The following is a 27,766-nucleotide window of genomic DNA, read 5'->3' as shown; positions in this document are numbered from 1 at the left end:
TTATCAAGATACAGCTTCAACACTTATTCATTAATCTCATGAAAGTACAAGGTGCATAAGTCAATTTAAAAGGCATAACCACCCATTAATCAAAGCTTATTTTGTCTTGATGCAATTTTTCACTCATCTTTGATTTTGATTTGATGACATCCATCCTTTGAATCTATCTTATTGAAATATTTTGCACCAGATAAACAATCCATAAAATCATCCATGCTTGGTAAAGCAAATTCATACTTGACAATAATTTTGTTTATTACTCTGGAAAATTTGTATATATTCTCTATTCTTCTCCTTTCTTTAGTGCTGTTATTGTTGGTACTGCACATGGACTCAACTTTCTCTTATCAATTCTTACTTAAGCAATTATGCAATTTGCTTGTTGAATTCCTTACTTTTAATTTGTTTCAAACTTTCAACCTATGTGTTGTGTCATAGCCCCTCAATTTTCTGTATATTCATGTATTCTCAAAAGAGAGAATAATAAATTAATATTCCCTGGTTATTATTTACCAATTAAAATACTATTTAAATCATAATAAAATATTATTCACTGATTATATTTCTTATTGTTAATAATAATAAAATGGCAATAATTGATTACTGTTAGTGGTGACTGATTAAATGATATTAAAATATTATTTATAATACTAAAATAATTAATCACTGATTTACAAATAATACTATATTGTTCATTAAATAAAAATATTAGTAAACTAATATTGGGAATAACATAAATCAATCATCGAATATTATGGAGCGGTGATTATCTTACTAATAGGCATCGATAATGGAAAGCGGTGACTTTCCAAGGAGTCACCGCCTTCCAAACTTTTCCCAAAAGTCATGTCCTTCCACTGCAGACGTGGAAGAATAAATAGGACTTGGAGAGGAATCGTGGGGGGAGTTTAAGAGGAGAGAAAGGAAGGAATTACGCCCACACAGGAAAACGATTTCCACAGGTTCGTATATCTGCAGCCATATCCTCTCAGCATGAAGGGAATTTCTGAATTAAATATTATTGTTTTTGCTGCAAACAGTATATCATCTTGTTAAAGTATTCGATACGTATATATATAAATATTTATTCAGTAATATAATTCCCAGTAAGGATTAAACTTTGCAATAAATTAAATGATTGGTCCAACTCACATTTGTTGCTGTATAAAGATTTATTCATTAACCATAATATTAAATTTTGTGTTTTGATAAATAATTGGTAAGATCATATTACCCTGAGAAGCATATAATAAAACTGAATAATATCACACATTTAAATAACTGAGAAAATTGGAAACTACGCTCCAGCACCACGCCCAGGCATACAATAATTCCCTGGTACGAATACTTGTATAAGTTAATTGGAACTCTGCATTATTACTCTGATCATTAGATTTCCCTATGATGCAACTGTTATATTGACTTATATCTGTATAATATTCAGAAGTCAAATACATTCTGTGTAATAATATAATCCTCACACAAATGCTTATTCTACAATAATCACATTAATGTCTGATAAATAATTCAGTCTGATAAGATTAACTCATTCTGTATATATATATATATATATTTCGTTTTCATAAGAATAGATTCTCTGAACAAAAACACAGTCTACAATAATCATGTTAATTCCTGAGATATGTGATTCAAGCTGTAAATCAGTACTATATAGTATATGCATTTAATCCATTATTATCTTACTGATATTTGTAATGTGATTAATAAATGCTGCAAATGCTAAAAAGTGGATAATAAACTATTATATTGGCTAAAGGATAATATGAGATGTAATAGTTACTGATATTGATGATAAATTGAATACTGGTAAACTGACTGAATAACTAGAATTTCTAAAGCATAACATGAATTTGTTTATGAACAATCTAAGCAACTATATAAACCTATGATCAGTAGGGGAACTGCTATAGGACACCCTATGTGATCACTATCAATAGGGGAACTGCTTCAAGACATCCTACATGATCACAACCGGTAGGGGAACTGTTGTGTAAGACACCCTATGTGATCACAATAGGTAGGGGAACTGTTATAAGGCACCCTACGTAGGGGAACTGTTGTGTAAGACACCCTACAAGATCATACTTACTAACTGAAAAGAAAACACCCTATCAACCCTATGTGACAGCATACAGTATTATAGTTGCTCAAACACTGAATATTGTTGTTTCTGTTTCTTTTATATATAATTTTACATGGTTATCTCTTATATAATGTGTATGTATCTCTCTGACCTTGTTTTTGCAGGTTAATGGCAAAAACATTGTTAGAAATAAGATAATTGCATTCTTTCAACAATTTAGAAATTTTAGGATGCAATGTCACATTTTCTTCTACTTTTGTGATATCTTCTTTTCTCATAATTATAAAACAAATCTTTTGTTTCTTCACATTCTTTAGGATTTGCTTGCCAGTTTATAGCGTTACTCTTGCAATATCAATTATTCATTCACCATCCTTATTTGAATCGTAAAAGGATATGTTCCACTCCATTCTTGATCAATTTATAAGTGCTTTCTCTCCCATCATGTATAGCTTTATTGTCAAATTGCCAAAATCTATGCAACAATATATGGCAGACGTACATTGACATAATATCACACAAAACCTCATTTTCACATGTCTAGTTTAAATTTCATAAGATATTTTCCACTAACCAAAATTCTATGATCTTTTGCAACTAAGATACTCTCTAAGGGTTTGGATGCTCTAGCCTTTTTAGGTTCAATTTCTCCAACATTTCACTTGCAACAAAAGTATCTGTACTACCACCCTCAATAATCACCTTACAACATTTTCCTCTAGATTTACATAAAGTTTTAAAGAATTTTTTGCTTTCTATTGGTCCTTATGAGTCATTCGGACTCCGGAGGACTTAGCAAACTTCTTTACAGCAATATCATGAAAATACCAACAAATATGATGGTTTTGTGTAATGTCCCCTACTAGGTTTAGGCCTGTTTTAATCATAATTAACCTATTTCAATGTACTTAAACTAAATTGATTAGGAGACAATTCTATCTTAACATGAATCAAATCAATGATATTCCTTAGTTCAATCAATTAATTTATTAATAAGTAACTTGCTCATTTATCATACATCCATAATTCTTAATGCAAGTGTCAAACTTTGTTGCTACTTCAGTTTTAAGGAAGAAGAGGATGTGAATGTTACCAAAGCGCTTAGATACCAAATACAATAGGTTCCCTCAAAGTTTACAGATCCAAGCCCTTACCCTATCTTGGGACCCTGCCCCTCAAGGTTCTCGGTACGCTGATCCCCACCCTCTCTTGGGAATCATCCTATTGTTTGGATTTAGACTGCCCCTCTCTGGAAACATCTCAATTCCCAACTTCTTAAATATTGACAGTAACAAGAATTAGATATAAACAAATTCTTCTTACTGTTTATAAGCTCTTTCTGATTTACAATCTAGTATTGTTATTTATCTGATTAAGACATTATAAATATATATTAAATATTTTTATTTATTTTCAGATATTATTATAATATAATTTGCTATAGAGTAGTTTCAACAAAAAATATTATAATATATATATATAATACCATTAAATCCTCTATAAGAACATTAGCAGGCTTCATATATTAAGCATACATATTAAGTCCATACCATGCATACTACTTGTTGTGAGGTATTCACACATCACCCCATTGCAAATGGGGACCCCCACTTTTTCCATTTTTTGGGTTGGTCGTCTTAGCTTAGTTTGTAGTAATCGTGTCTTTGCTATTAGCCTTTGCATTGGAGATGTATAGGTGCTCAAATGGTCAAGAGGTCAGGTCAGTTGAGTGATTAGGGGTTATTTAGATCATTCCTAAGGTTTTTGTGTACTATCCAGTCACACTTCAAGTTGCTAAATCAAACCTTGGTTGAATGCATAATGTCCTCCTAGGTCCCGTCCCTTACATCAAGGTCAAAACGAACTTGCCTTAGAAGTCTGGAATGTCATCCTGATCCTGAAATCGCCTGAAATTTGACTAAAATTTGACTAAGTCTGGAAATTTGAAGGATCTTCCAAAAACTAGATTTTGTAATGTCCCCATTTTGCGAGCATCAGAGTTTGTAAGAATTAGCCTATCATTTGACCCTCGTAGGCTAACAATTATTGATAGAGGGCCTCGTGTGGCAGTTACTTGGTGATTAGAGACATTACTCTTCAGCTGGATTCAGGTTTTGGCCTTTGCACAGGTTTTTTGACTCAGATTGGCACACTTACTATTTATAGTAAGTTACTATTTTGGGAGAGTCAGGGTTCCTATTAATAGAAAGACACCTGAGCAGAGCTTATTGGCAGTGTCAACCTTGATTGGGCCTTTGCAGCTATTTCTAGACTCAGTTCCACATACTTACTATTTATAGTAAGTCACTATTCAGGGTTTCTATTTTTAGACAGGCATCCAATCACATGGAGAATGGGGAGAGTCGACTCCTGGCTCAGACAGTTTAGCAATCAGACAAGTACATCAAGAGATATTAAAGTTTAAGTGACTTAAGTGATTTATTTAATATTTTAATATTATTATAAAGTTCTAAAGTAACTTTATAATAATGAAGTCACTTTAATATAATAAAGTGCGTTAAGTGAATAATTTAATGTAGGAATAAATCTTTTATCCCACATTGGCCAGGAAGGTGTTTGAGCTCTCTTAAGGAAAGAATAAAAGGAAAGGCAAGAGTTCATTCTCGACATCCAGTTGATGAATAGTATTTTGATTGATTTTTATTGTGGAGCCTAGGGCTTTCGCAATTTTCTTCTTTGATCATAGGAAACGAAAACTTCCTATTGATAGCAATTTTGAAGGTGTGAAATAACATCTGAATTATTGCAGTTGTGGGAAAGAATACTTCAGTTCTTTCATTTGTGCAAATTGGTGAAGTTTTCTACAAGGGTTTGAAGTTTATTGTTGAAGAACATTTATAGTTGGTTGTGAATCATCCTTATTTGGCAACAAATTATTCAAGGTTTTAAGAGCAAATTGCAAGTTTGTTCTTGCTGCTACAGTGCGCATGAACAGTGCGCGTGAACAGTGCCGTGAACAGTGCGCTACAGTGCTGTGAACAGTGCACATGAACAGTGCCGTGAATAGTGCGCTACAGTGCCGTGAACAGTGCGCATGAACAGTGCGCTACAGTAGTTGGAGTTCTATAGAAGGGGATTTAGAGAGGTTGAACAGCTATATATATGTGACAAGGGATTTGCATATGAGGAGATTCAAACCAATATATCAAGGCAGCCATTGAAATACCAGGTTTTCTATCTATGGTCATTGTATTAGAAAATCATTACTTCATTGCATCATTTTCTATTATGATTATATCATGAAATATTTGGAGGTTGCATATGTTTAATGGAGATATAATTTGCATATTCCACATTCAACATTGATCAGCCATTTAGCTTTCATGCCAATTGTTTGCTTAAATGCCTAATGGCTGTAGGTGTACTTTCGGATGCATGACAAGTGTTTGTCTTAATGTCAACTAGCTGTACTAGTTAATTTCAGTCATTACATATGTGTGGAAAGGTCTAAAACAGCTAGTATATCATTTCTATAACAACTTTGCATTGTTAGAAGCTTTCCATAACTTCATTTGCAGCCTACAAACCCAAAGAAGACAAATAAAGAATTCACTATAGCGGCTTCAAACGTTGTATGCCAAATGTTTGACAATATTCCTTGGTGTTCATATAAGCAAAACAGGGTCAGATTAGCCAAGGGATATTATAGCATTATAACTCCCGGAGGTTCGAAACCACTCTCAAACATCCTGACAATATATATGGAATATAACTTAAAGTATAAGTGGCATTTACTCACTTATACTTAAATGTTATATTCCATATATGAATCCTGACGGAGAGACTAACTTGTCAAATAACTTCATGACTTGACCAAGATGAGCGAAGTTGATAGCTTTGGGAGTTGCAAGAGATGAGTGAAGTTGATAGCTTCGGGAGTTGCAAGAGATGAGCGAAGTTGATAACTTCGGTAGTTGAGGGAATGGAGCGAACTTCATGATCTCACCAAGGAGAGCTAACTACATGATCTCACCAAGAGGAGCGATTTTACAACTTCAGCCTCAAGGAGATTGGAGCGAACTTCAGGTGCAAAGGTTTTGGAGCGAAAGCATTGCTTCATGAGTTGCACTTCTCAAGCGAATTTCACAAGTTAGAGTGAGATTCAACATCTTCATGACTTAAGCCTTTGGAGCGAAATTCATATTTCATGAATTGAATGATTAAAGCGACGAACATACTTCATGCATTGAGAGATTTGAGCGAAGTTCATACTTCATGCATTGGGGGATAGGAGCGAAGTTGACAACTTCGGGAATTGAAGAAATGGAGCGAAGTTGCTAACTTCATGAATTGCTGTTTTGGAGCGAAGTTGAACTTCATGTTGGAGGCTTTTAGAGCGAAGTTCCTAACTTCATGACTTTGCATAGTGGAGCGGATTGTCTACTTCATGAGTTGGGATGTAAGAGAAAACTTCATGATTTACTGTTTTGGAGCGAACTTCAGGTTTGAGATAACTTCAGGAGTTCACCTTTAGGAGCGAAATTCCCTACTTCAGCAGTTGCAAGCCTCAAGCGAAATGTCTACTTCATGCTAAGACACATTGGAGCGAAGTTCTTACTTCGGGAGTTGAGTGATAGGAGCGAAGTTCATACTTCAAGTTTGAAGCTTTTGGAGCGAACTTCAAGTTCAAGATGTTTGGAGCGAAATTCATAAATAAAACAACTTCATGACTTCATACTTTGGAGCGAGTTTAACAACTTCATGACTTGCCTTTTAGGAGTGGTTTTTCAACTTCATGAGTCAAGGAATTGGAGTGAACTTCATGAATTGTCTCCTTGAAGCGAAGTTTGCAACTTCATGTTAAAGGGATTAAGAGCGAACTTCATGTCTAGAGGGAATGGAGTGGATTTCACACAAGCACAATGAACTTCGTGAGTTTGAGATCATGAGCGAATTTCATAATTTGGAGAGGAAGAACAAATTTGATGAGCAAGGTAAGAGAAACAAACTTCAGGTGCACCCCCTTTTGAGCGGATTTTGCAACTTCATGAGCTATTGGTTTGAAGAGATTTTATTTCTTCATGAGTTGTAGGATGGGAGCTAACTTCATAAGTTCAAGGTTTGGAGCGAATTTTCTACAATGGTAAACTTCATGACTTAGAAGATTGGAGCGAATTTCATGAATAAGCAAGGTGATTGAAACAAGTTGCAAGTACTCCATCTAGAGCAATCTTCATCTTTACGCCTACACAAGCAAATCTCGACTTCATGAACTTCACAAGTTCAACATGCAAGAGTAAACTTCATGATTTGACCTACATGAGCAAACTTCACAATTTGAAGGGTATGAGCGAAGTTCAAGAAAATGAAGAAGATGAAGGTGAGGAAAGCTTAATGAACACCAAGGATGGAATACGCTTAAAGAGCTCCTCTCTAAGAGTGAAAATCAACTTCAAGAAGCTCCTTCTTGAAGATGAATTCCTCTAGATCTTCTTATCAAACCTGCAAAACACATAAAATCAAGGGATATATCAAGCTAAGAAGAACTATCAAAGTTATATATTATGTATTTGATATCATGTTTGTTTTGTTTTGCAGATGGGAGGCGATGGTGATTGCAAAGCAAAAAGGAGGAAAATTGTAAGACCTACACCACTGTGCAAGAGGAGAAACTTCACGCCCAAGAGGAATTTCAACCTTCACCGCACCATGGAGACATGAAGAGAAGTTATACAATCACTCAAAAGCAAGCAAGTAAAGATTCAGCTACATCAATAACTCCCATCACAACTACTTTGAGCGAGCTAGATAATGTTGAGTATCAAGAGATACCTCTCAACATCCCTTCATCATGATGAATCAACTCAATTCTACAAAGTGCAAGAGTGAAGTGGCATCCCAGATGGCGTTCCGGTCACCATTCCTCTAGTCAATGAAGTCCACATCAACGCATCCAAGTTCAATAAACCAAACTCACCAATGATGGCACAAACTTCGAGGCACCTACCCTTGTTATCTATTGGTCAAGCCAAGGTGTTGTAATCATTTCATTGGCCAATTTGAGTTTGTTGTAACAAACCCTAATTAGGGTTTTCATTGTAAAATCTTAGCCATTGATGGAGATTCAATCCTAGCCATTCATTGTAATAAGCTCTCTATAAAAGCTCAAGCTCTTCATTTGTAAAGGTTAATAGCGAATAGTTAGTAGCAAGAGGAGAATAGAATAGCAATTAGAATAGAAGTTAGATTAGGAGGAGAAGGCAGAAATTGTTGCCTAAGTTGTAAATGAACTCCATTTTCATTGAAGTTATGGTGAAGTGTGATGTTTCTTTACAATGTGCATGGTTTCTTGTTGGATCTTCATGTTAGATGATAAATTAATTAGATTGAATGGAGGAATTTGTTGAATGCATTCATGTGGAATCCGTTTAGTCCATACTACTAGCCTCTTGCTGATTGTAAGTACGCCTTGCGTGGTCAACTGGAGTGATATGAGTCTAACTTTGAATCGTTATACGTCCATTGCTTATGCATTAACTTGGATGGTGATCAATGGTCGATGGTAATGATTTGAATATCTTTGAAACATCAATAGAAGATTGCACCGAGCTTGTGTCAAATTGTTTAGTTTGATGGTGAGACCTGGCCCAGTAGGATTCCGGCTAATCATTCAACTATCTTCTTACATTCTTAGGATTAGAATAGACTCTCTCAACCCTTCATCTTTTGTCTTTTTTTCAATTCAAGCTAGTTTAGGATAAAAAAATTCACCATATAGCAACATCAGATGATCGAGTTCCAGCAAATCAAGCATTTAGGCATTCAAACGTAAGTCTCCTTGTGATACCAGCAATCACATCAACCAACTGTGCTTATCCACACGTAGTGACCCTACATTCATGAACCTTGGAGTCTTCTCAAGTGATCCTTAAGCTAATCTTCAGCATTTGAGAGATTTTGTTCAAGAGAGGATAAGATACTTTTGTGTATTTTTTTTTGTGTTCGCATGTGTATTAAAAACACATCAACACCACCCAGAACAAGAATGTTACTGCCTGTAACTTAATATCAGTTCCGATCTGATTTTTATTGGTATTATTTGTTTTATATATTTTTTAATATCCCTCCATATATCTCCCCGTCACTTCTACATCATCTTTATTAATACCCTCACCTAACTCGTCATTAGTGGGACACATCTCTTCACAAAGGAAGAGTCATACTTCATAATTTCTAACCAATTCTTATCTTGGATCGTTAGACTATTTGCGTTTTACTAATTATTATTGTTGGGTTGCAAATGCTATTATATATGTTAAACGTTGTCTTCCTTTGTTTCTGTTTATGGAACCAGTCTTACCTTAGTCACTGCATGCTTAATTTAATCAAAGTCATGATTATTAATCCTTAAATGTCCTAGATGCTCTGAAATGGATTGGTTTGTTAATCATACAACTGAAGGTTTTAACTTGCAATTTCCATGATAAACATGTGATCATCAATTACCATTTTGATCTTAGACTTCCTTAATATAGGTGCTGACTTCATTTATGGTTTATTTAATGGATGGGAAGGCAGACAGATCTGACATGCGTCAGATCTTGTCTGCCACTTGTTTTATATTGTTTATTAATGTTTTATTATTCTTAGTAGTTATTGTTGCCTTGTCAATATTGCATTATGATTACCATGTAAATAAGAATATTAATATTATGTAATATTTAATGTAAATGTGTTGTTAATGTAAATATGCGTAATAATCTATTTATTATGTTTATGAAACTGATTACATAATACTAAAGAGTTTGAGTCATAAACTCATATAATTAAATAACTGATACATAAGTATATTCAGATATCAATCACTATTATGGGGACATCACATTTTGTGCTAGCATTACTATCAGCACACCTTTAAAGAAGATGCCATTGCTCCTTGAATACCATGAGAATGCTCATGAAGGAGACGGTTTTGTGAAGAGGATGGTCTTGTAGATTCCATGCTATAAGATTACTTCTTAGGCAGGTTTTTTGTGTGAGCTACATACTATGTGAATACTCTTGAAAGAGATAATTTTATGGGCCTTGAACAATGAGAGAACTCTTGAATGAGTTGCTTTTGAGGGCTCCATGTTGTGTAAACACTCTTGGAGAAGGTGGTCTTGTGTGCTCCAAAGTAGATTAATTCTGTAGGCCACATATAATGATAAACATGGTTCAAAAACTTCAGACTCAATAAAAATTCTTAAGGCCTAAATTTGATCCATACTCGGTGACTTCACATTTCTGATTTTTAAAAAAAACATAAATTTGTAAAATAATCTTTAAAAACATGTGTAAAACTGAATGTACAGAAGTTATAACCAGCTTTTCCTTCATTTATAGATCAAAAAATTAGTTTAATGCATATCGTAGTTTCATATGATTATAAACTACAAATCTATATTAGTATTTTTACAAGTTTCATATGTGGAAAACATAGGCCGAAGACAAATTTAGTTTTTGCTTTCATAACCAAAGTAGGGTTTTGCGGGCAGGTTCCTTTGTGGGGTTTGGGGTAATTAAAAACTACGTGAGCCTTCAGACTCATTAGTCTATGAGGGAAATCTTCGCTCTCTTATGACAAGGAGAGTTGTGAGTTGCCTAGCCAATGGGTGCCAGATGTGACAAGGAGATTGTTTGCTCGGAAAAGGGACTGCTTGTGCAGCCAAAGGTATACTATACATGCAAGAAAGATACTTGCACACCAAAGACATTAACTTTGCATAGCAAAGTAGTTTCTTATGCAGCCACTGGAAACACTTGATAAAAGCTAGGATTTCTTCTGCAGCAACTAAGATATCTCATGCAACAACTAGGAATGTCTTGTGCAGAAACTAGGATCGGAGGGAATTTTAAGTTTGCTTGTTAAATCTGCTCCAAATTGTTCATTTTTACTCAAACAAATTTGCAAATGCTGTGTGAAAAAATGGGATTGTTGGAATTTTTAAAAAAGACCAAAAGATCATGCTTTTCAATGTTTTTGCTGCATTTTTTTTCCTGCGTCTGGCAGTCTACCCATGTGCGGTGAGTTTGTGTGGCAGACTCCTGGTACCTGTGGTGAATCTGCAGTGCGAACTCGCAAAACTTGGTGAGGTTGGGGTCAAGCTGCTTGGGTGAAAATTTCCTGTGAGTACTCAAATGAGTTTTAAATCTATTGTGGTAACAGTGTTGAAGAAGATGGGCTAGTGGGTTCTATACTAAGGAGTGTAGGTCCATGGACACCCATTGTAAGGGGCAGCACCATGAGGTGTCATGTTGTGGCATTGCAGTAGAGATACCATGCCTAAATCATAACACATGTCTTGGTCTTTCTAGACATATTACAAATGAAAACATTGTGCATGACAAATGTAACATGGTTCAGTGGATAGCATACAGAACCTGTTGGACTAAATTGTGCATGATTGTGAACAATCTTGCAATGTTCAGAGAACATACTTATTTCCCTTTCCGTCATGTGGGGTTTCATCTGCTAATGAGGATTCAAGTTAAATGCCAAGGAATACTCAGAAGGGATTAGAATATTGTAAATTGAAGGTAGCTTAGGATCGTTGGAGATTAAGTAGGCCGTGTTGTGTAAAAGAGTTCTGAGTAATAAAAAGTGTGTTTCTATTAAGCTAGTTATTGCCTATGTGCGCAATTCTTCTGTACCAATAAAGTTGCTGCTTTTGCAAGGTATGATATTTTGGCGTCCATATTATGTTGATGCACTATGAACTTGCTGAGTGCTTGATATTTGCTCATTTGACCCTCAACCTTGTCACCAGTAAAAGATTGAAATTTCTTTAAGCATTATTGTTGAAGTCAAAATATCATCCTTTCATGTTTAAGGGAAATGATGACAAAAGTAAAATGCCACATAGCATAAACTTACAGTCAGCTAGCCTGTGGAAATAGGAATGGAATATATAGGAGCTATAAAAATTAAAACCTTTATGTGGCATCCACATGATCTGAACACAAATAGGGTGTTTCTAACATGGATTTCAAGATTTGCATCTTGTTTTAGGTCAAAATGCTATCACATGATCTTGAAACATGCGGAACCAATCAACTGGACTTTTGTCCTAACCCAGTCATATGAAGTCAAATTGACCTGAAGTTTTAGATATAGTGTGGTGAGACTTATTTACTTGTGCCCAAAAAATTTACATGCTGAAACCTGCTCCATCACTAGCTTTAAAACCCCTATTCTCCAATAGCTCTGGTAAATGCAGACTAAGAACAGTTGTATGGATGAAATATATATATATATTTTAATTACAATATTTCTTTAGATATTATGATTAGAAATGTAACTAATATATGAAGGAAATATTCACCCATATGGAACAGCATGATTGAAGAGATTTTCATTAGGTGCAAGAAGGCAATCTTAATAGCAGCAGTTCTGCTAATATTCAGCTTCTGGATACATTACTAATATCACCTGGTGTAAATAGATGACATCACAAAAGAGTACACGAAACATGCACTCCCATGGTAAGAGTTACTTGCATGGTAGCCCTATATTAAAAACTCAAATCGATTGAACCATGGACACTAATGTTATTGCTGTAGGAAGAAATACATAGCAGATAAAATCTCTTAAATATTTAAGGGGCAACATATTGATAAACTGAAAAAACCAATGTCCTTTGTGAAGTTATGAAATACGTCTGGTACTTTATTTATCATAAATAATAAAAAAATATCTTGTCTTTTCTGTAGAGTTGTTGATTTACTCCCTTCTTTTCTATTGCTGGTCAAAGGTTGACAATGTTGCATGCTACGAGCATTTTTCAAGGGGTCTTGGGAATTGCATTTAGATCTGAAGTTATTAGCTGGAAAGATATCTTGCATTTATATCTTTTTTCTTGTTTATTTAGCATTGTATGCAATTCGTGGATCTTCAGGGGCTGACCTTTTTTGGATGACATGCATCTAATTCTTCCAAACAACATGCTGGTTACTGAATTATGTTGAGTGGTTTATGAGATACATTCTCTTATTTGTCATTGAAAAGGCCACAGTCCTCCTGTTGTCTTGTTGCCTGATGATTTTATTTCTGTAGATGTGTAGAAGTTATAGATCACATGGATATGATATTATAAACATAATCATTACACCGGAATGTGCTTGCAGGAGCGTACAAACTGGACGAATGAGGACAGTTTAAATGATAATCTTGGACATGGAACTTTTGTCGCAGGGGTGATTGCGAGCCAAGATATGGAGTGCCTTGGATTTTCTCCAGATTCTGAAATCTATGCGTTTCGTGTGTTTACTGATGCACAGGTAAATGCTTCTGAGCTTGACTCTGCACTGTGATGTAGTTAAAATGTTTTGTTTTTAGAGCATATTTCTAGCCTTTGATTTGAAGGAAAAAAATGTAATTATTTGATTTTCTTTTATTCGCGATCTTTTTAATTAACCCCATTCTTCCAAAGCTACAGCTCACCAAATAGCAGTCTTTTTCATATAAAATTACAAGCAAATGCTTGTGTAGTGCAACTTAAACCGAAATCTACTTGCTGTCTATCATGATTCATGATAAAACCCAAAATTCAATTGTAGTAAATATGTTGTTTGTGATCCTGTATTTGACAATTGATGTGAGATTACCTGGTAGAGAGACTGAATTTATTCATATATATATATATATTTTCTCTCTCCCTCTCCTACAGGAAATACAATCAGCTTTCTTCTAATAAGGTTATGTACAGCAGGAATGCTCAGTGATGGGAAATTTCACAATATTAGGGCATTAAGCAACAAAGTAGCAGGTTTATCTTTGGTGTTAGGAAAGGTGTCTCAACTTGCAATCCTATGTATAATACATATTCTTCGTGATAAGTGGGGTTGAAGGCTCCCCCACAAGGGGGTGGGATGGGGGATTGAAGAAGGGAGCGTCATGCATTTGGGAGGGCAGCACCCCCAAACGTTCCCCCCCTTTTTTGTCATATTTGTGTGTTCTTCATGTTGTTTTCTTGGCCCATGGTTTTGGTGCTCATGGTATTATAAATCTACATTTTTGATGTGTCTATTTATATTCACACATGCATTAGGGGTTTGATGTAGTGAGTTTTATAGGTATCGTTATGTTGCCAAAATTGCCCTAGATCTCATGTTGGTGGTACTCTTTTTAAAGGTTTAAGACTTTACAAGTGTATAGTAATCATTGATTATTGAATGACACATTGAGTTGCTTTGGATTGTGGAGTTTTTCTTTCGAAAAGGTTTTCCCCATGCAAATCACTGTGTTATGGTATATTGCCTTTTGTGTTTATTTCCTTACAATTGTGTGATCAGTTTAATTTTTGCACATACCTTTTGTCATACATTAGTGCAGAAAGCATATTTCTTGCCTCCACTTCCTTTCATTTAGTAGTAGATCTTGATCACCTAGGGTCCTAGGTATATAGGAACAACGTTCTTTGTTCTAATCTTGGTTTGATGGGAGCTTGTGAAGGAGATCTTGTTGCAAGAAAATGACAAGAACATCAAGGATAGAGTTGGAGAGATTCATTGATGCTAACTTTGAGCTATGGAAGCTCAAGGTAGGATGTTTTTATAGACAAAAATCTATGGGGTGCTGTATCTGATTCAAACCCTCTGTAGTGTCATAAGTCGATTGAGATCTATTGGACAAAACAGAAAAGGGTTTCATTAGGATCTGCTTGATGGATTTTGATTTGTTGAATGTAAACAAAGAAGCCACATAATAAACTCTTTGAAAGAACTTGAGAGACTTGTATTAGGCTAAAGCCTTGGTTAACAAATTTTTCTTGAGAAAGTAGATGTACCTTGAGAATGGCTGATGATGGTTTTGTGTCCAATAATTTAACATGTTCAATATGATTGTGACCTAGTTGCACTTTGTTGGAGTGCAAATGGAGGAGGATTGTTGCATAACACTTCTTTGTTCTTTGCTAGACTTGTGGGATCACTTTGTGATGGCAATTGGAGGAATTTCCTCAAAACTCAAAATGGATGAGGTACTTGCTGCTTTGATGAGATGTGGCGAAAAGGTTTCAAATCTTCTAAGGAGGCCCTAGTTGTTTGTGGAAGATTGAAGGAGAAAGGCAAGAAGAAGGTCAAGCAGAAAGAAATGTCTAGATCCAAATCTCTAGGAAAGTCCAAGGTTGTGATGGAATTGTGGTAAGACTGGACTTTTTCATAGATATGGCAAAGAGGAGAAAAGAAAAAGAATTATGATTCAAATGATGAGTTTGAAAAAACTTTTCAAGATGATGTAGATGCCTTTATTGTGGCCTTGGTAACTCAAGTTTCATAAGGTGTGTGGCTGATAGACTTTGAAGCTTCTATCCATGTAACATTCATTGAAGGTGGTTTTCATAGCATGAAGAATATAATGCCTAGAAAGTGTACCTTGATTATGATTCTCATTTGAGCATAGTTGATTGTGGTAGAGTTCATATTTGACACCTTGATGGACAAATGAAGGGGATCACCAATGTGCATCTTTGGTTTGACACAAAATTGTCAATGAGGAAACTCAATGATGTGATTGTGCAAGTTCTTTTCTTTAAAGGAGGGTGTAAGATGGTGCAAGGTGGTATAGTGCTTGCTATGGGTGTTCGTGTGGTTAATTTGTTTTAGCTAGATACATGCATTGTCTCGTGCAATTATTCTTTTGTTCTTGTAATGAAGAGATCTTTAGAATCTACAACTTTACCATTATAACCAACAACAAAAAGGGGCATTTTGTCTACTTTTGATGGCTATACTTTTTGGTTACCTAAGAAACCTCTCATTTTAGAGAGGAAGTTACTTGTATAGAAAAAAATGCTATGCCATTAGAAAATGGGGCATATAGGTGAGAAGGGTCTAAATATTTTGACAAATAAGAATCTTGTTGAGGGGATGAATAGTTGTACTCTTAATTTTGGTTTTTGTGAACAATATGTATATGCAAAACGAAACTATATTTGGTTTTATTCTAGTTCTCACAAATCTTCTAGGGTGTTAGATTTAATTCATTTAGATGTATTGGGTTTGGTTAATGTTCTTTTGATTTCTAAATCCTTGGGCTTGTAATATGTATGTTTTATGGATGATTATTCTAGAAGGACATGGGCATACTTCCATAGGAGTTAATTTGATGGCTTTAGTTGGTTTAAGGTGTTTAAGGCTCTTTTTGCAAACTAGACTAGTAAGAATATTAGGGTTTTGTGGATTGATATTGGCATTGAGTTTTTTTCCATAAATTTTGATAGATTCTAGAAAGAGCATGAGATCGAGAGACATAAGACAACTCCATATACCTCTAGTAGAATGGAGTTGAAGAAAGAATGAATAGGATGTTAATGGAGAAGGCTAGGATTATGCTTAATGGGGCTGTCTTAGCTCAAACTTTTTGAGCAGAAGTTGTTGCTATGGCTTGTTACTTGATTAATAGGTCTTTTACACCAATTCTTATTGAGTTGACTCTTGTGAAGGCATCGATAGGCAAAATGCCCTCACTACATCTTAGAGTTTTTGGTTGCAAGGCATATGCACATTTGCCTAGGGAGAAGTGGTCAAATTTGGAGAACAAAGCAATACAATATATCTTCGTTTGCTATGGTGTCATTGTGAAAGGATACAAACTTTGGGACCTTGTTGTTGAGTAGTTCTTCACAACAAAAGTGTTGTTTTCAGAGAAATTAACCCTTCTTGTATAGTATTGCAGCCAAAAGAGGATGGGAAGGCTCAACTAACCCTAAAGACTAAGAAGGTTGAACTAGAAACTTATGGACTTAGAGTAGAAGAGAGCTAAGATAGTTTTGATACTTTGGAAGAGGAGGTAGAATCTCCACCTATGCTCTTGAGGTCCACTTGACAAAGATAACAATCATAAAAGTGTAATCCTAATTGGAGTTGTGTTTTTGCATTGATAACTAATGCCAGTGATTTTAGAATTGTGAAGGGCATTATTCCAAGTCTTGGATAGTGATGTACGATACATGGTACTTGGTATAGTTACTTGATGGATGGAAACCTATTGGTTATACATGGGTTTTCAAGAAAAATTGTAGTTTAGATGGCAATGTTGAAAAGTACAAGGTTGGTTGCAATATTCCTAGGCAGAGGGGATAAACTCTGCTGAGTTTTGTTCCTTAGTTGCTAAGCTAACATCTAGTAGTTCTTAGCTCTAAATTTTGATTTAGAGATAGAACAAATGGATGTGGAAACAACATTCCTACATGGTAACTTGGAGGAGATTTATGTTCTAGTGCAATGTCTTCATGAAATATGACAGCAAATATTTCTTAAACATTTCACAAATATATAATTTAAGTTATATGCTTAGATACCACTATCTCGACTGAAATTTTAATGCAAGTAATTTTGAATACCACTATGCTTAGATTTAATTATTTTTGTCTTATCTAACAAATCTAAATTTATTGGTAGGATTCATTGTTAGAGACTGATTTCTATATTGAAATGCCTACCTAATCTTGCAAAACCCTAGATTTATCATGATTTACACTTCAATATTGATAACTTGGCAGAAAGATTTCAGATTTATGTAATTTAGTCAAATTTAATACAAATCTAGATCACAAAAAGGTTGCAAAGTAGTTCTTGCATTGATGGGACTGTAATACATTATAAACACTATTATGGCACCGATAACATCTGAAAATACAACAATATACACCAAAGATGGAAATAAGGACTATGCAACCACAATTGCAAGATAGAAATACAATACAAGAACCCACGAGAACTATGATGTCATGCAAACTTGCTATTGTTGAGTTTTGCTGTTGTGAAAGCTCAAATACAACTCCTAGGTGAGATCACATCTTCCACCAAGAGGATTTTCGTCCTCAAATTCGAGCTTTTGAATGCAAGTGATTTGAATGGTTTTCAATCGACTATTTTTCATAATAATCCTTTTGTTCTAACTTTGTTTCCTTATGACCCACATAAAGAATGTCGAAATTTGCATTAAATGTCAATATCTCTTGATTGGTATTGAACAAAGCGCCCATACTTACTAGTGCCTTTTTCCTTTGAATCACACCCAAAATTTGCTTCTGAAGAGGTATGGAGGAACATATTCGAAACTTGCAACAACTATGAGCACTGATGGCATGATATCTGCGACCACAAACCCTAACTATTGCATTAATGGTGGCTAGGGCAATATACTTGGCTCTTGCGGAAAAAAATATAGGAGCCACTTCTTGTAAATAAATAATGTTGTTGGCAATATGATACCACAATTGGAGTTACGTGTAGAGAATAAGCATCATGACATTGACGTGTTAGGTGGTAGGTGTGTGTGTGAAATTTGGGGAACTTGCAAGGGCACAAACACCTCAATAAACCATTATTTGCATGGGTTAGCTAATCAAAAACAACAAAATGAAATCCATTGCAAGTCGGCTTATTGCCTCGTAGAAAGTGCAAGTGTGGATTGCTCTTAGATTGCTAAGCTATCTAGTGACTAGACTACACTCAAACGAAGGATTTTTAAATGCATGCAACTAGGCGAATGCAAGATTAATGATTGAATGCAAGATTAATTGATTAAGTGAAATGAGATTATCAAGCTAAATGATCAAAGCTCTAAATGAAGCTAAGCTAGATTATATGCAAGAAATTGAATCTAGATAAGAGAAATGAATCTAAGCTAATGAACTAGAAGTCTAAATGATTCTAAGATGAAATGAAAGCTAAATGAAAACTAAGTTGATTGATGAATTAAATATGCAAAGCTTCTTCAAAATTTCCTCGATAAACTGCAACACAATATTAGCATAATAACAATGTAAAATTCTCGGATGCTGATTGAAAAATGAGAGCCTGAATTTATAGAAAAATCAAGAGGGAGACCAAAGGTCAGGATTGATCTTTAATGAACGGTCGAGATCGATTCGAAGGAAGCATAATCTAGGTGAAATGATTTGATTGGACAATTTAATTCCATTTTGGAGAGATAAGATTGAGTTCAAATTAGCAACTTAGATTCTTTCCATTTTTCTTGAGTTAAGTCGATTTGTTTCCTTTTTTGAATTTTTGTGCTCGTAATTTCCAATTTATTTTTCAAATTAATTCCTCTTTCTTGATTTGTTTCCTTTTTTTGAAGATTTATGGCAATTTTTATTTATTTATTAAATATGCAAAAGATATTTAATTAAATAAATGAGATATTTGATTTTAAAAAGATTTTCTATTTTGAATTTTGAATTTGATCAATTAATTAAATGATAATTTAATTAATTGGAATTGCCATGTTGCATTTTTATACCTTAGGAATTAATTAATCAGGCTCTCATGATTGATTTAAATTGATTATTTGATTTAGGACCTTGATGAATTTTATTGAATTAAAGCACATTAGTTGAGATTAGGGGCCCATGGTTTTGTTGGGATAAAGTAAATATGTGAACTTTATATCATAGTACTTTAGCATGGCATATAGTAGATCAATGACTTTTCCTGTTTCTATGGAACTATGTTCTCATTTTATGAGTGTCCCCTGACACATGCTGAGATGGAGGATATGATTCAATTTCCTTATGTTGGTTCACTTCGTAGTTTGATGTATTGGTTTGTGCAAGACCAGATATTGCCCAAGCAACAAGAGTCTCTGAAACATTATATGACTAATCTTCGACATGAATATTGGTTTGCAATGAAGAGGGTTTTCAAGTATTTGTGGGGTACTTACTAATATTCCATTTGTTGTCATGGTAATATGTTAAGGGACCAACACTTAGTGGATATACAAGGTTATGTGGGGATTCGAATTGGGCAAGGCTATTGATAACAAGAGATCTACCAGTGTATATGTGTTTGACCTTTTTGGTGGAGTAGTGGGTTGGATGAGCAAGGGCAAGCTATGGTTTCTCTATCCATTATAAAGGTAGAGTACATGGTAATTACTCATGCCTAAGAAGGCCATTTGACTTTTGAGGTTGTGCTTATATGTGGGGCTAAGTCATGGAGCTATTATGATGCTATGTTACAATCAAAGTGTCGTTTATTTAGCAAAGAACTTGACCTTTTATGTGAGGACGAAGCATATTGTTGTCTAATATTATTTTGTTTGAGACATGGTTAGAGGATGAGAGGGTGATTTAAAGAAAGTTCACACTTTGTAGAATGTTTAGAAGCATTGACTGGGCCAGTGAGCATAGATAAGTTTAGTTGATAATGTTGGTATTCTTTTGCTCTTGCAAGGTGTTCGATAAGTTGGAGATTGTTAAGAAAGGCGTCAAAACCTTGCAATACTATGTACAACATAAATTATTTGTGACCTTGGGTGTGCGTGTTGTAGGGCCCTCATTTTCTTTGGCCTTTATTGGTTATTTTCGTTTTGTTTTTCCGACCCATGCTTTTGGTGTCCATAGTATTGTAAATCTTCGTCTATTAATATTCACATATGTATTAGGGATTGACATAGTGAGTTTTATAGGTTTTGCTGTGCTGCCAAAATTGCTTAAGGTGTTTTGTTGGCGATGCTTCTGTAAAGACTTATACTTTGCATGTGTATTGTAACCATTGGTTACTCAAGAATACATTAAGTTGCTTTGGTATTGGGGTTTTTTCTCTTGAAAGAGGAAAAATAAATCGCTAGTTACGGTATTTTGTTTTTTGTGTTTATTTCCTTCTAACTGTATGATCAATCTAAATTTTTGCACATACCTCCTCATAGATTAGTGTAGAAACCATATTCCTCATTTTTATTTCCTTTCATTTGGAACTTTTTCTTTTCATGACTAGAAGATTAACCAGAGTTTTTAAGTTTTGCTCATTCCTTCCTTGTTTGCATTGGGATGCTTCCAGCTATTACTTTTATTTTGCAATAGAAGCATAGCTTTTGGTAGTAATCTAGGATAAAATTTATGTTTATATCAAATCCTAATAATAAACAGGTTGGACAACTGATTGTCGAGTATGGTATTTACTTTGTTCAAAATTCATCGTTTTTACATGCTTGAGAGGTATTCTTTGCTGTGTGATGCTCTTTTGAAGAGAGATTTTTGCTTTGTGATGAAATAGTGGGCAATAATATACATATGTTGCATATTGTTTGAAGATTTTTTAATTTAATACACAAGTTAATAAATTACTCTAGGAGTAAGGGGCTACTTGTCTTTAGTAGGTGTCGTGCAATAATGCATTGTGGTTCATCTCATATATGTCCTTACAATTTAGAAAATAGAAAATTAGTATTACAAGCATTTGGCATCTCCACCTTATCACTCCGTTGCTCGTGCATGGCAGCTCACCCTTATTGCTCCTTTGCCTTGCGCAAGTGTCACCTTATCTCTCTGTCCCCACATGTAGGTGTCACCTTATCTTTCCATCGCCTGGGCGTAGGTATCTTCTTATCTCTTTGTCGCTTGCACGTAGGTATATCCTTATATCTCCATCTTCTGCACACACCTGCTGTTTCGACATCCGGCAGCCAATGTGGACACCGTCTGCTACCATCACTTTGGCGACCTTAATAGCCACCGCTGCTGCCACCACCATATCCTTCGCTACTGCCACCGTCTCCATGTTAGCTACCGCCACCTTTGGTTGTTGGGGGTGCTTGCCAGATGAAAGGCACAAGTTTTGAACTCATGACCGCCCTATCAACAGGGCTCATGACTTAATGTCACGCTGCGGGGTCATCCCCATAATTAGTAATTTATTTAATATAATGTAGTTTATTAAATTGTAATATATTTTAAAATATATTACTGATTGTAATTTATTACAGTAATATATCTTAAAATATTTAAATAAATTTGTAAAAATATATAAAATAAATTACAATATATTGCAGTAATTCATCTAAAAATATTAAATTATAAATTACTGTAATATACTGTAATTTATTTTGTATTATTGTAATATTATTCTAATATTAGATAAGTTTCAATTTATTTAATATTTTAAGATATATTGTAATTTATTTAATATTACTGACTAAATTAGATATTACAGTAATATATTTCAAAATAAATAAATATTATTAAACGATTTTCTGCAATTTTCTACATTTTTGATTGTTTTTCTGCAATTTTCTGCCCTTAAATATATATAAAAAGAGTAGTTTTTGATTGTTTTTCTGCATTTTTCAATGTTTTTTTGTATATCCCATTTTTTCAAAAAATCTTGTACTTTTTGTTTTGCCAATTAATTCTCCAAACAATTAATTCTGCTATGTCAAATATATTTTAAAATTCGTAGAGTCAGTAGTGTGTGTGGGCGCGTGTGTGCACGTGTGTGTACAGCCATATTGGCATACCTCATCGAAAAATTGCCGTATTGGTGTACCCAAACTGACAAGCAACTTCAACTTTATCGATTTATTTTAGTGTTGAAAGGTCTGGATTAAGTTTTGTAAATTCAAATATTTGATTAATGCGTAGGGCTATATTCTCAGTAATTTTATTATTACATCTGGTTTGTATACAAGTTCATTTACTGCCCAGTTTGCATTTGTTTAACAGCCACATCACCTCTGCTCTTTCCATCAACTTCACCAGACCATCTTTGGTTGTAGCTTGCATTTTCACTGTTCTTCTACTTCATCGATTTATTTTGGTGTTGAAAGGTCTGGATTAAGTTTTGTAAATTCAAATATTTGATTAATGTGCAGGGCTATATTCTCCTCAGTAATTTTATTATTACATCTGGTTCGTATACAAGTTCATTTACTGTCCAGTTTGCATTTGTTTAACAGCCACATCACCTCTGCTCTTTCCATCAACTTCATCAGACCATCTTTGGTTGTAGCTTGCATTTTCACTGTTCTTCTCAACTCTGACAAATATCACAAAATTGTCAGTCTAATTTGATAATACAAGGTTAGACCATTGTTGCCCAAATGCTTGAAATGATCAAAGCATGTTTCAACCTTCACATATATGCTAGATTCTCCATGATCAATATCCTTTTAGAAATTTCCTGCTCTATCAATCTGGCTTGTTATGTTTCTTATTCAATCTTTTACTGTTAGATTTTTCTTGACCAGTTTGATATCAATTTCACAAGAATCTCCTTGATTGGCAAGGCATATGCCATCTTACTGTTATTCATGCTAAGCTATCTGAGTTTTACCTCTTGCAAAGTGGCTAGCGTTTTCTTGGCCTCCTCAACTAAGTCTATGGCCTTTAGATTAACATTTCCACAAATTGCTTCAGTGAGAATAATGGGCTTCATTAAGCCACAATCATCTGGTATATTTTACATTCCTCTTTCCAAGTACCACTTTGAGGCTATGGCTTTGGTTGTATATTCCAGCTTTGCACTTTATGCATTTCTCTGTACACCCTAATGACATTTGTACATGGTGTTAGTCCTGAGGGTTGCATTTTATTATATTCTTTCTTTATATGAATTCAATAGTGAAATTTATTCTTTTCTATTGGTTAAGTATTTCCTTGTAAAATTCATGGTGTGTTAGCAGTAATTTTGTTTAGCATCTTTCTCAAGATTAGGGGTCCCCAAGAGGGGGCAGGGATAATCAGGAAGTCCAATAGGTCTCCTTTCAGTCAAGATGAAACTTTTGGGTTGGCCAAAGGAATGGTATAGAGAATAACGGGTATATAAAAGTGGATTTGTTTTCAAACAAATAGAATATTCATTGATTACTTTAACGAGTCAATAAAGGTTGGTATATGGCCTATAGATGAACTATATAAATTTCCTAGTACTTCTAAGAAACCTGTTGAATATTTCAAATTTTTGACATTGCGTAAGATATTGTTTTCAATATATTTTAAGGCCAGACAGTAGACTTGACTTGTGAAATATAAAATATTTTTCTGGAATCCTTTCTTGAAGTGTGCTACTGGATCAGATGTTTGATCTGTTGACCAACTTGCGTGGATTAGAATACAATAACATGTTGTGGGTGTATATCATGTATAGATCATTTGAGATGGATGCGAAGTGTGATGGTAAATTGGTTCATATGTTATGGATTAACAAAACTCAAAACTATTGCTAACCATAAAAGAACAATGAAGTAAGTGTACTTTGGATTATTTTATTTTTGGATTATGAAAATACATATATTTACATTCAAGTGTACTTTGAAAGACAATCCTGAAATGAAAACAATTTTGTGGTTAGTCACATGATTCAGACACCACTTGTACTTCGCAAGGCAAGTGACTTGGAACTTGGAAAGAGATTCAACAATTAAATGTTTCATAAAAATATTATAATTTTCATAATCGAGCATTAAGTCTAGCAGATCCTATTGTGACAAGTGTAGGCGAGATTAGGGATTATGGCTTACTCTATGTATTTGAGAAATTCAAGACAATTTGATTTTGATGACAAAAATTGATGGTACTGTATACAGGAGGTTAGTTTGGTTGTCAAGTGTTATCACAGAATCCTAGAAGAATAGGAACTACCAAACCATTATCACCAAAAGGTTTTTTTATCATAAGGTTATAACAAATTTAACTTAGTTGAATGAATGCTAGTAATTCCTATATTTTTAGGTTTCTTTGAGTCTTTATCATATCTTGTTGCCATGTTTCATGGCTTTCAAATAGAACTATCATATAATATTTGTCATGTTTCCTTGAACTTAATCAAGAGCCATAAATTGGTGACTTCTATTGAAATATGTTGAATAAATTAGGGTATAGCATTCAGATTCTTCTGATTTGGTAACTTACATAGGCTATTGGAGTTATCTTTTTGAATTTTTAAACTCTTGTAAGCTTTGCATTCCAATATCGCTAAATTTTAATGCTATACATTACAAGATTATGAGAGGACGGGTTTTCAGCTTGGTTGCAGGTTTCATACACGTCTTGGTTTCTGGATGCTTTTAACTATGCAATTGCAACTGGTATAAATGTGCTGAACCTGAGCATTGGAGGGCCGGATTACTTGGATCGTCCGTTTGTGGAGAAGGTAATGTGTTTCCTATCAAAGTTTCAGACAATGCTCTTAAGCACCCTTTAAAGATTTAAGTCAGTTATATATTAGTGATTTTAGGCTTCTACAGTTAATAAATGAAATAGATTCTTCTAGAAATGGCTTTTGATGCAAAATAAAAAAATGGATGCTTGAGATTGCAATATGGGTATCATCAAGATGACATTATGTTAGGATTATGATTTTGAGCTCCTTAGATGGACATTTCTATTAAGCATTCAAAATGTAGGTGGGGCTCATATTTTAGAGGAAACACTAACTAATCAATAACTACTATGACCTATCAGAAGCTAGCTGTCAATAAGCTAGTTCCAACCAATTAATTAATAATTAAGACACTAATTAAGACACAGATTCTGTAATAAATAATTAAAACTATAGTTAACTAATTAAATGATTGATTATTCCTCCCAGGTTGAGGGAGCTGCTCCAAATTCGAGCATGATGGGTTTTTATGCTTGACATAAGCCTAGACCTTTGTTTTTTCAACTTTTTGTTCAAGTTGTTTGGATGTTTTTCAATCTCGAAAGCCTACCTTAGTCGCCTCTTGTAAAACTGATCTTCATTAGTGATTCTCTTCTACCTTGATACAAATGTGATGTTTCCCAAATGTTGGTGGCTTTGTTTTCACAATTGAGATTTAGTGCAGATGTTCAGGTAATTTTAAGCAGTCATTTTTCAATCAAACTCTATCTAATTCAGTCAATAGTAATACACATCAATACTTGGTAATTTTGCTAGTTATTTGAATTTTGACAAACACTTGGCAATGCCAAGGCAAAAATGGTTGAAACTCTTAAAATATTCGCATAAGGCTCTGTTTTCACTTTTCAGCCTTTTGCACTTTTCTTTCATCTTTTGCATCTTTTCCTTCATGGCCAAGGAAGATCCTTCAAATTCTTCCACCACATGAGTCGTGGAAGCATGCCCCAAATCAACTTCTCTGATTACATAATCATCTGGCATGATTTCATTTCTGTCCTTGCCCACTGCAGGCTCAGCTAAATGTAAAGTTCTGGATCCAGACTCATTCCTCGTGATTTTAGAAAATTTTCGAGCGGCCTTCTTTTTCGTTGGTTTATCCATTCTTCTTAGAATTTCTTCCAAATCCTGTGCTGGATCCACTTTTTGTTCTGGTTCTTTTCTCAATCTGTCTTTCAGCCATTCTGGAGCAGCGGTCAATTGTTCCCGAATCTCCATATGTACATGCTCTTGTGAAACTTCCTCCATTTCTCCAAGGATTGTTTCAATGAAACTATCCTGGTGTGGCTCTTTTGGATGGGAGGGAAGTTCTTACATTTGAACTCTCGACTGAATGGGCCTGTGTGAAGCACTAACGCTAAGTTCATCTTGTGCAGGTGCACTATTAGGAAAATCACCCTGTGGTGGATTCATTGGATTTCCTTGTGTGAACATTTCCACCTCTCGAACACTGGAAGAACTAGCTGGGGTTTGAACTTCTTCCATCCTTGCTCTTTTTTGTTGTGGTTCTTCCTAGTGGACTTCTTGCTGAACATTTGGTTGGGCCTCCTGCTAATTATCTTGTTGGACCTTGTTGAACATCTGGTTGGATTTCCTTCCTCTTCCTTGTTCGGAACCCCTTCGGAACATTCTTTTCCTTATTCTATCCGATGCGTTCCTGCTGAATTTCTCCTTTCGCATGGGCTTGCGATGATCCCTCTGTGGCCTCACTATGGGAATCCAGATTTCCCATTAATTGGTAAGTTAGGTGAACATTTGCATCCTTCAATGCCTTAATGTGCTAATCCACCCAGTGCCTAATGAACTTCATAACCGGTCTGGCTAGAATATCCAAGTCATCAATTTCTGGCTCTGCCCAATTCGAGGCCTAGATAGGTTTATCTTTTATCTTCCCAAATTCAGGATGAACCATGTCCTGATCTTCCTTTATTTGGTCTGGCACTTGAATGATTTCAGCCGTTCTGATTAAGTCAAGGGGTAGTCTAGAATACATAAGCTTCATGATGTCAAGATCATCCTTGGCATTAAACCATAAATCCTCCAAGTGAACTTTGTGCCTAAACTTTGTTCCAACAACCATCCTGATTTTGCTATATAGATCAAAGTATGATCTGGATGTGTGGAATGTGAGATGGTAGAATGCCAGCTCATCCATAGATTTTTCTGCCTCTGCCAAATTTGGGCACACTTCTATGTAGTCACCAAGGACAATAGGGAATTCAATAGACAACTTCTTCTTCTGGATCATATCATAAGCTGTCAATTGTCTGGTGAGTTCCAACAACACCAGTTTGTCCGATGGGTACCTCGATAACGTATGCGGCTGAAAAGACAATCTCTGGGTCCGGATATATGTAAACTTTGGAAATTGAAGGTACACAGCTCTAAACTTCCGTATTAATACTCCAGCCTTTGGTGTCACCCTTGTGTGAAGTTCACCTTGCAATAACTTGGTCCAATACGTCGTGAAAGTGTCATTCTCTAGTTTGAAAGAATCAGTGCTGCGCAAGTGCAATTGGGGGTAGCACTCGTGGACCTTCAGCTGCGCGGGCCCACATCCTATGACTCCCTTTCCTAGTAAGCCATCAAAGTTGCCCATCCTAGCCAATGAATAAATCACATATGAGCTCATGTAGAAAGATTTTGAATGCCTCTCCTTCAAATCCTTTAACTGCTCATGCACATAATGATTGATCATTCTCGCCCAATCCACTATCCCATTGGCGTTCATGACTTCACCAACATAGAAGAACATCCAGGTTTCAAAAGTAAAAG

At 35.0% G+C, this 27,766-nt stretch overlaps 1 protein-coding gene across 3 annotated transcripts in view; it reads left to right on the top strand.

Moving 5' to 3' along the window:
- LOC131074801 (subtilisin-like protease SBT6.1) overlaps positions 1-27,766 on the top strand; it is a 70,143-nt gene that overhangs the window by 15,643 nt on the left and 26,734 nt on the right. For all 3 annotated transcript variants that reach the window (XM_058011480.2, XM_058011481.2, XM_058011482.2), the window contains exons 3-4: positions 13,232-13,384; positions 24,869-24,985. In XM_058011480.2, the coding sequence (XP_057867463.2) occupies positions 13,232-13,384; positions 24,869-24,985 (270 nt within the window). The remainder of the gene's footprint in view (positions 1-13,231; positions 13,385-24,868; positions 24,986-27,766) is intronic.

This window comes from Cryptomeria japonica, chromosome 6 (assembly GCF_030272615.1).
Source record: "Cryptomeria japonica chromosome 6, Sugi_1.0, whole genome shotgun sequence".
In the NCBI taxonomy this organism is placed as follows: domain Eukaryota; kingdom Viridiplantae; phylum Streptophyta; class Pinopsida; order Cupressales; family Cupressaceae; genus Cryptomeria; species Cryptomeria japonica.
Note: the sequence above shows the minus strand (reverse complement) of the source record. Positions and strands in the feature narration are given on the sequence as shown.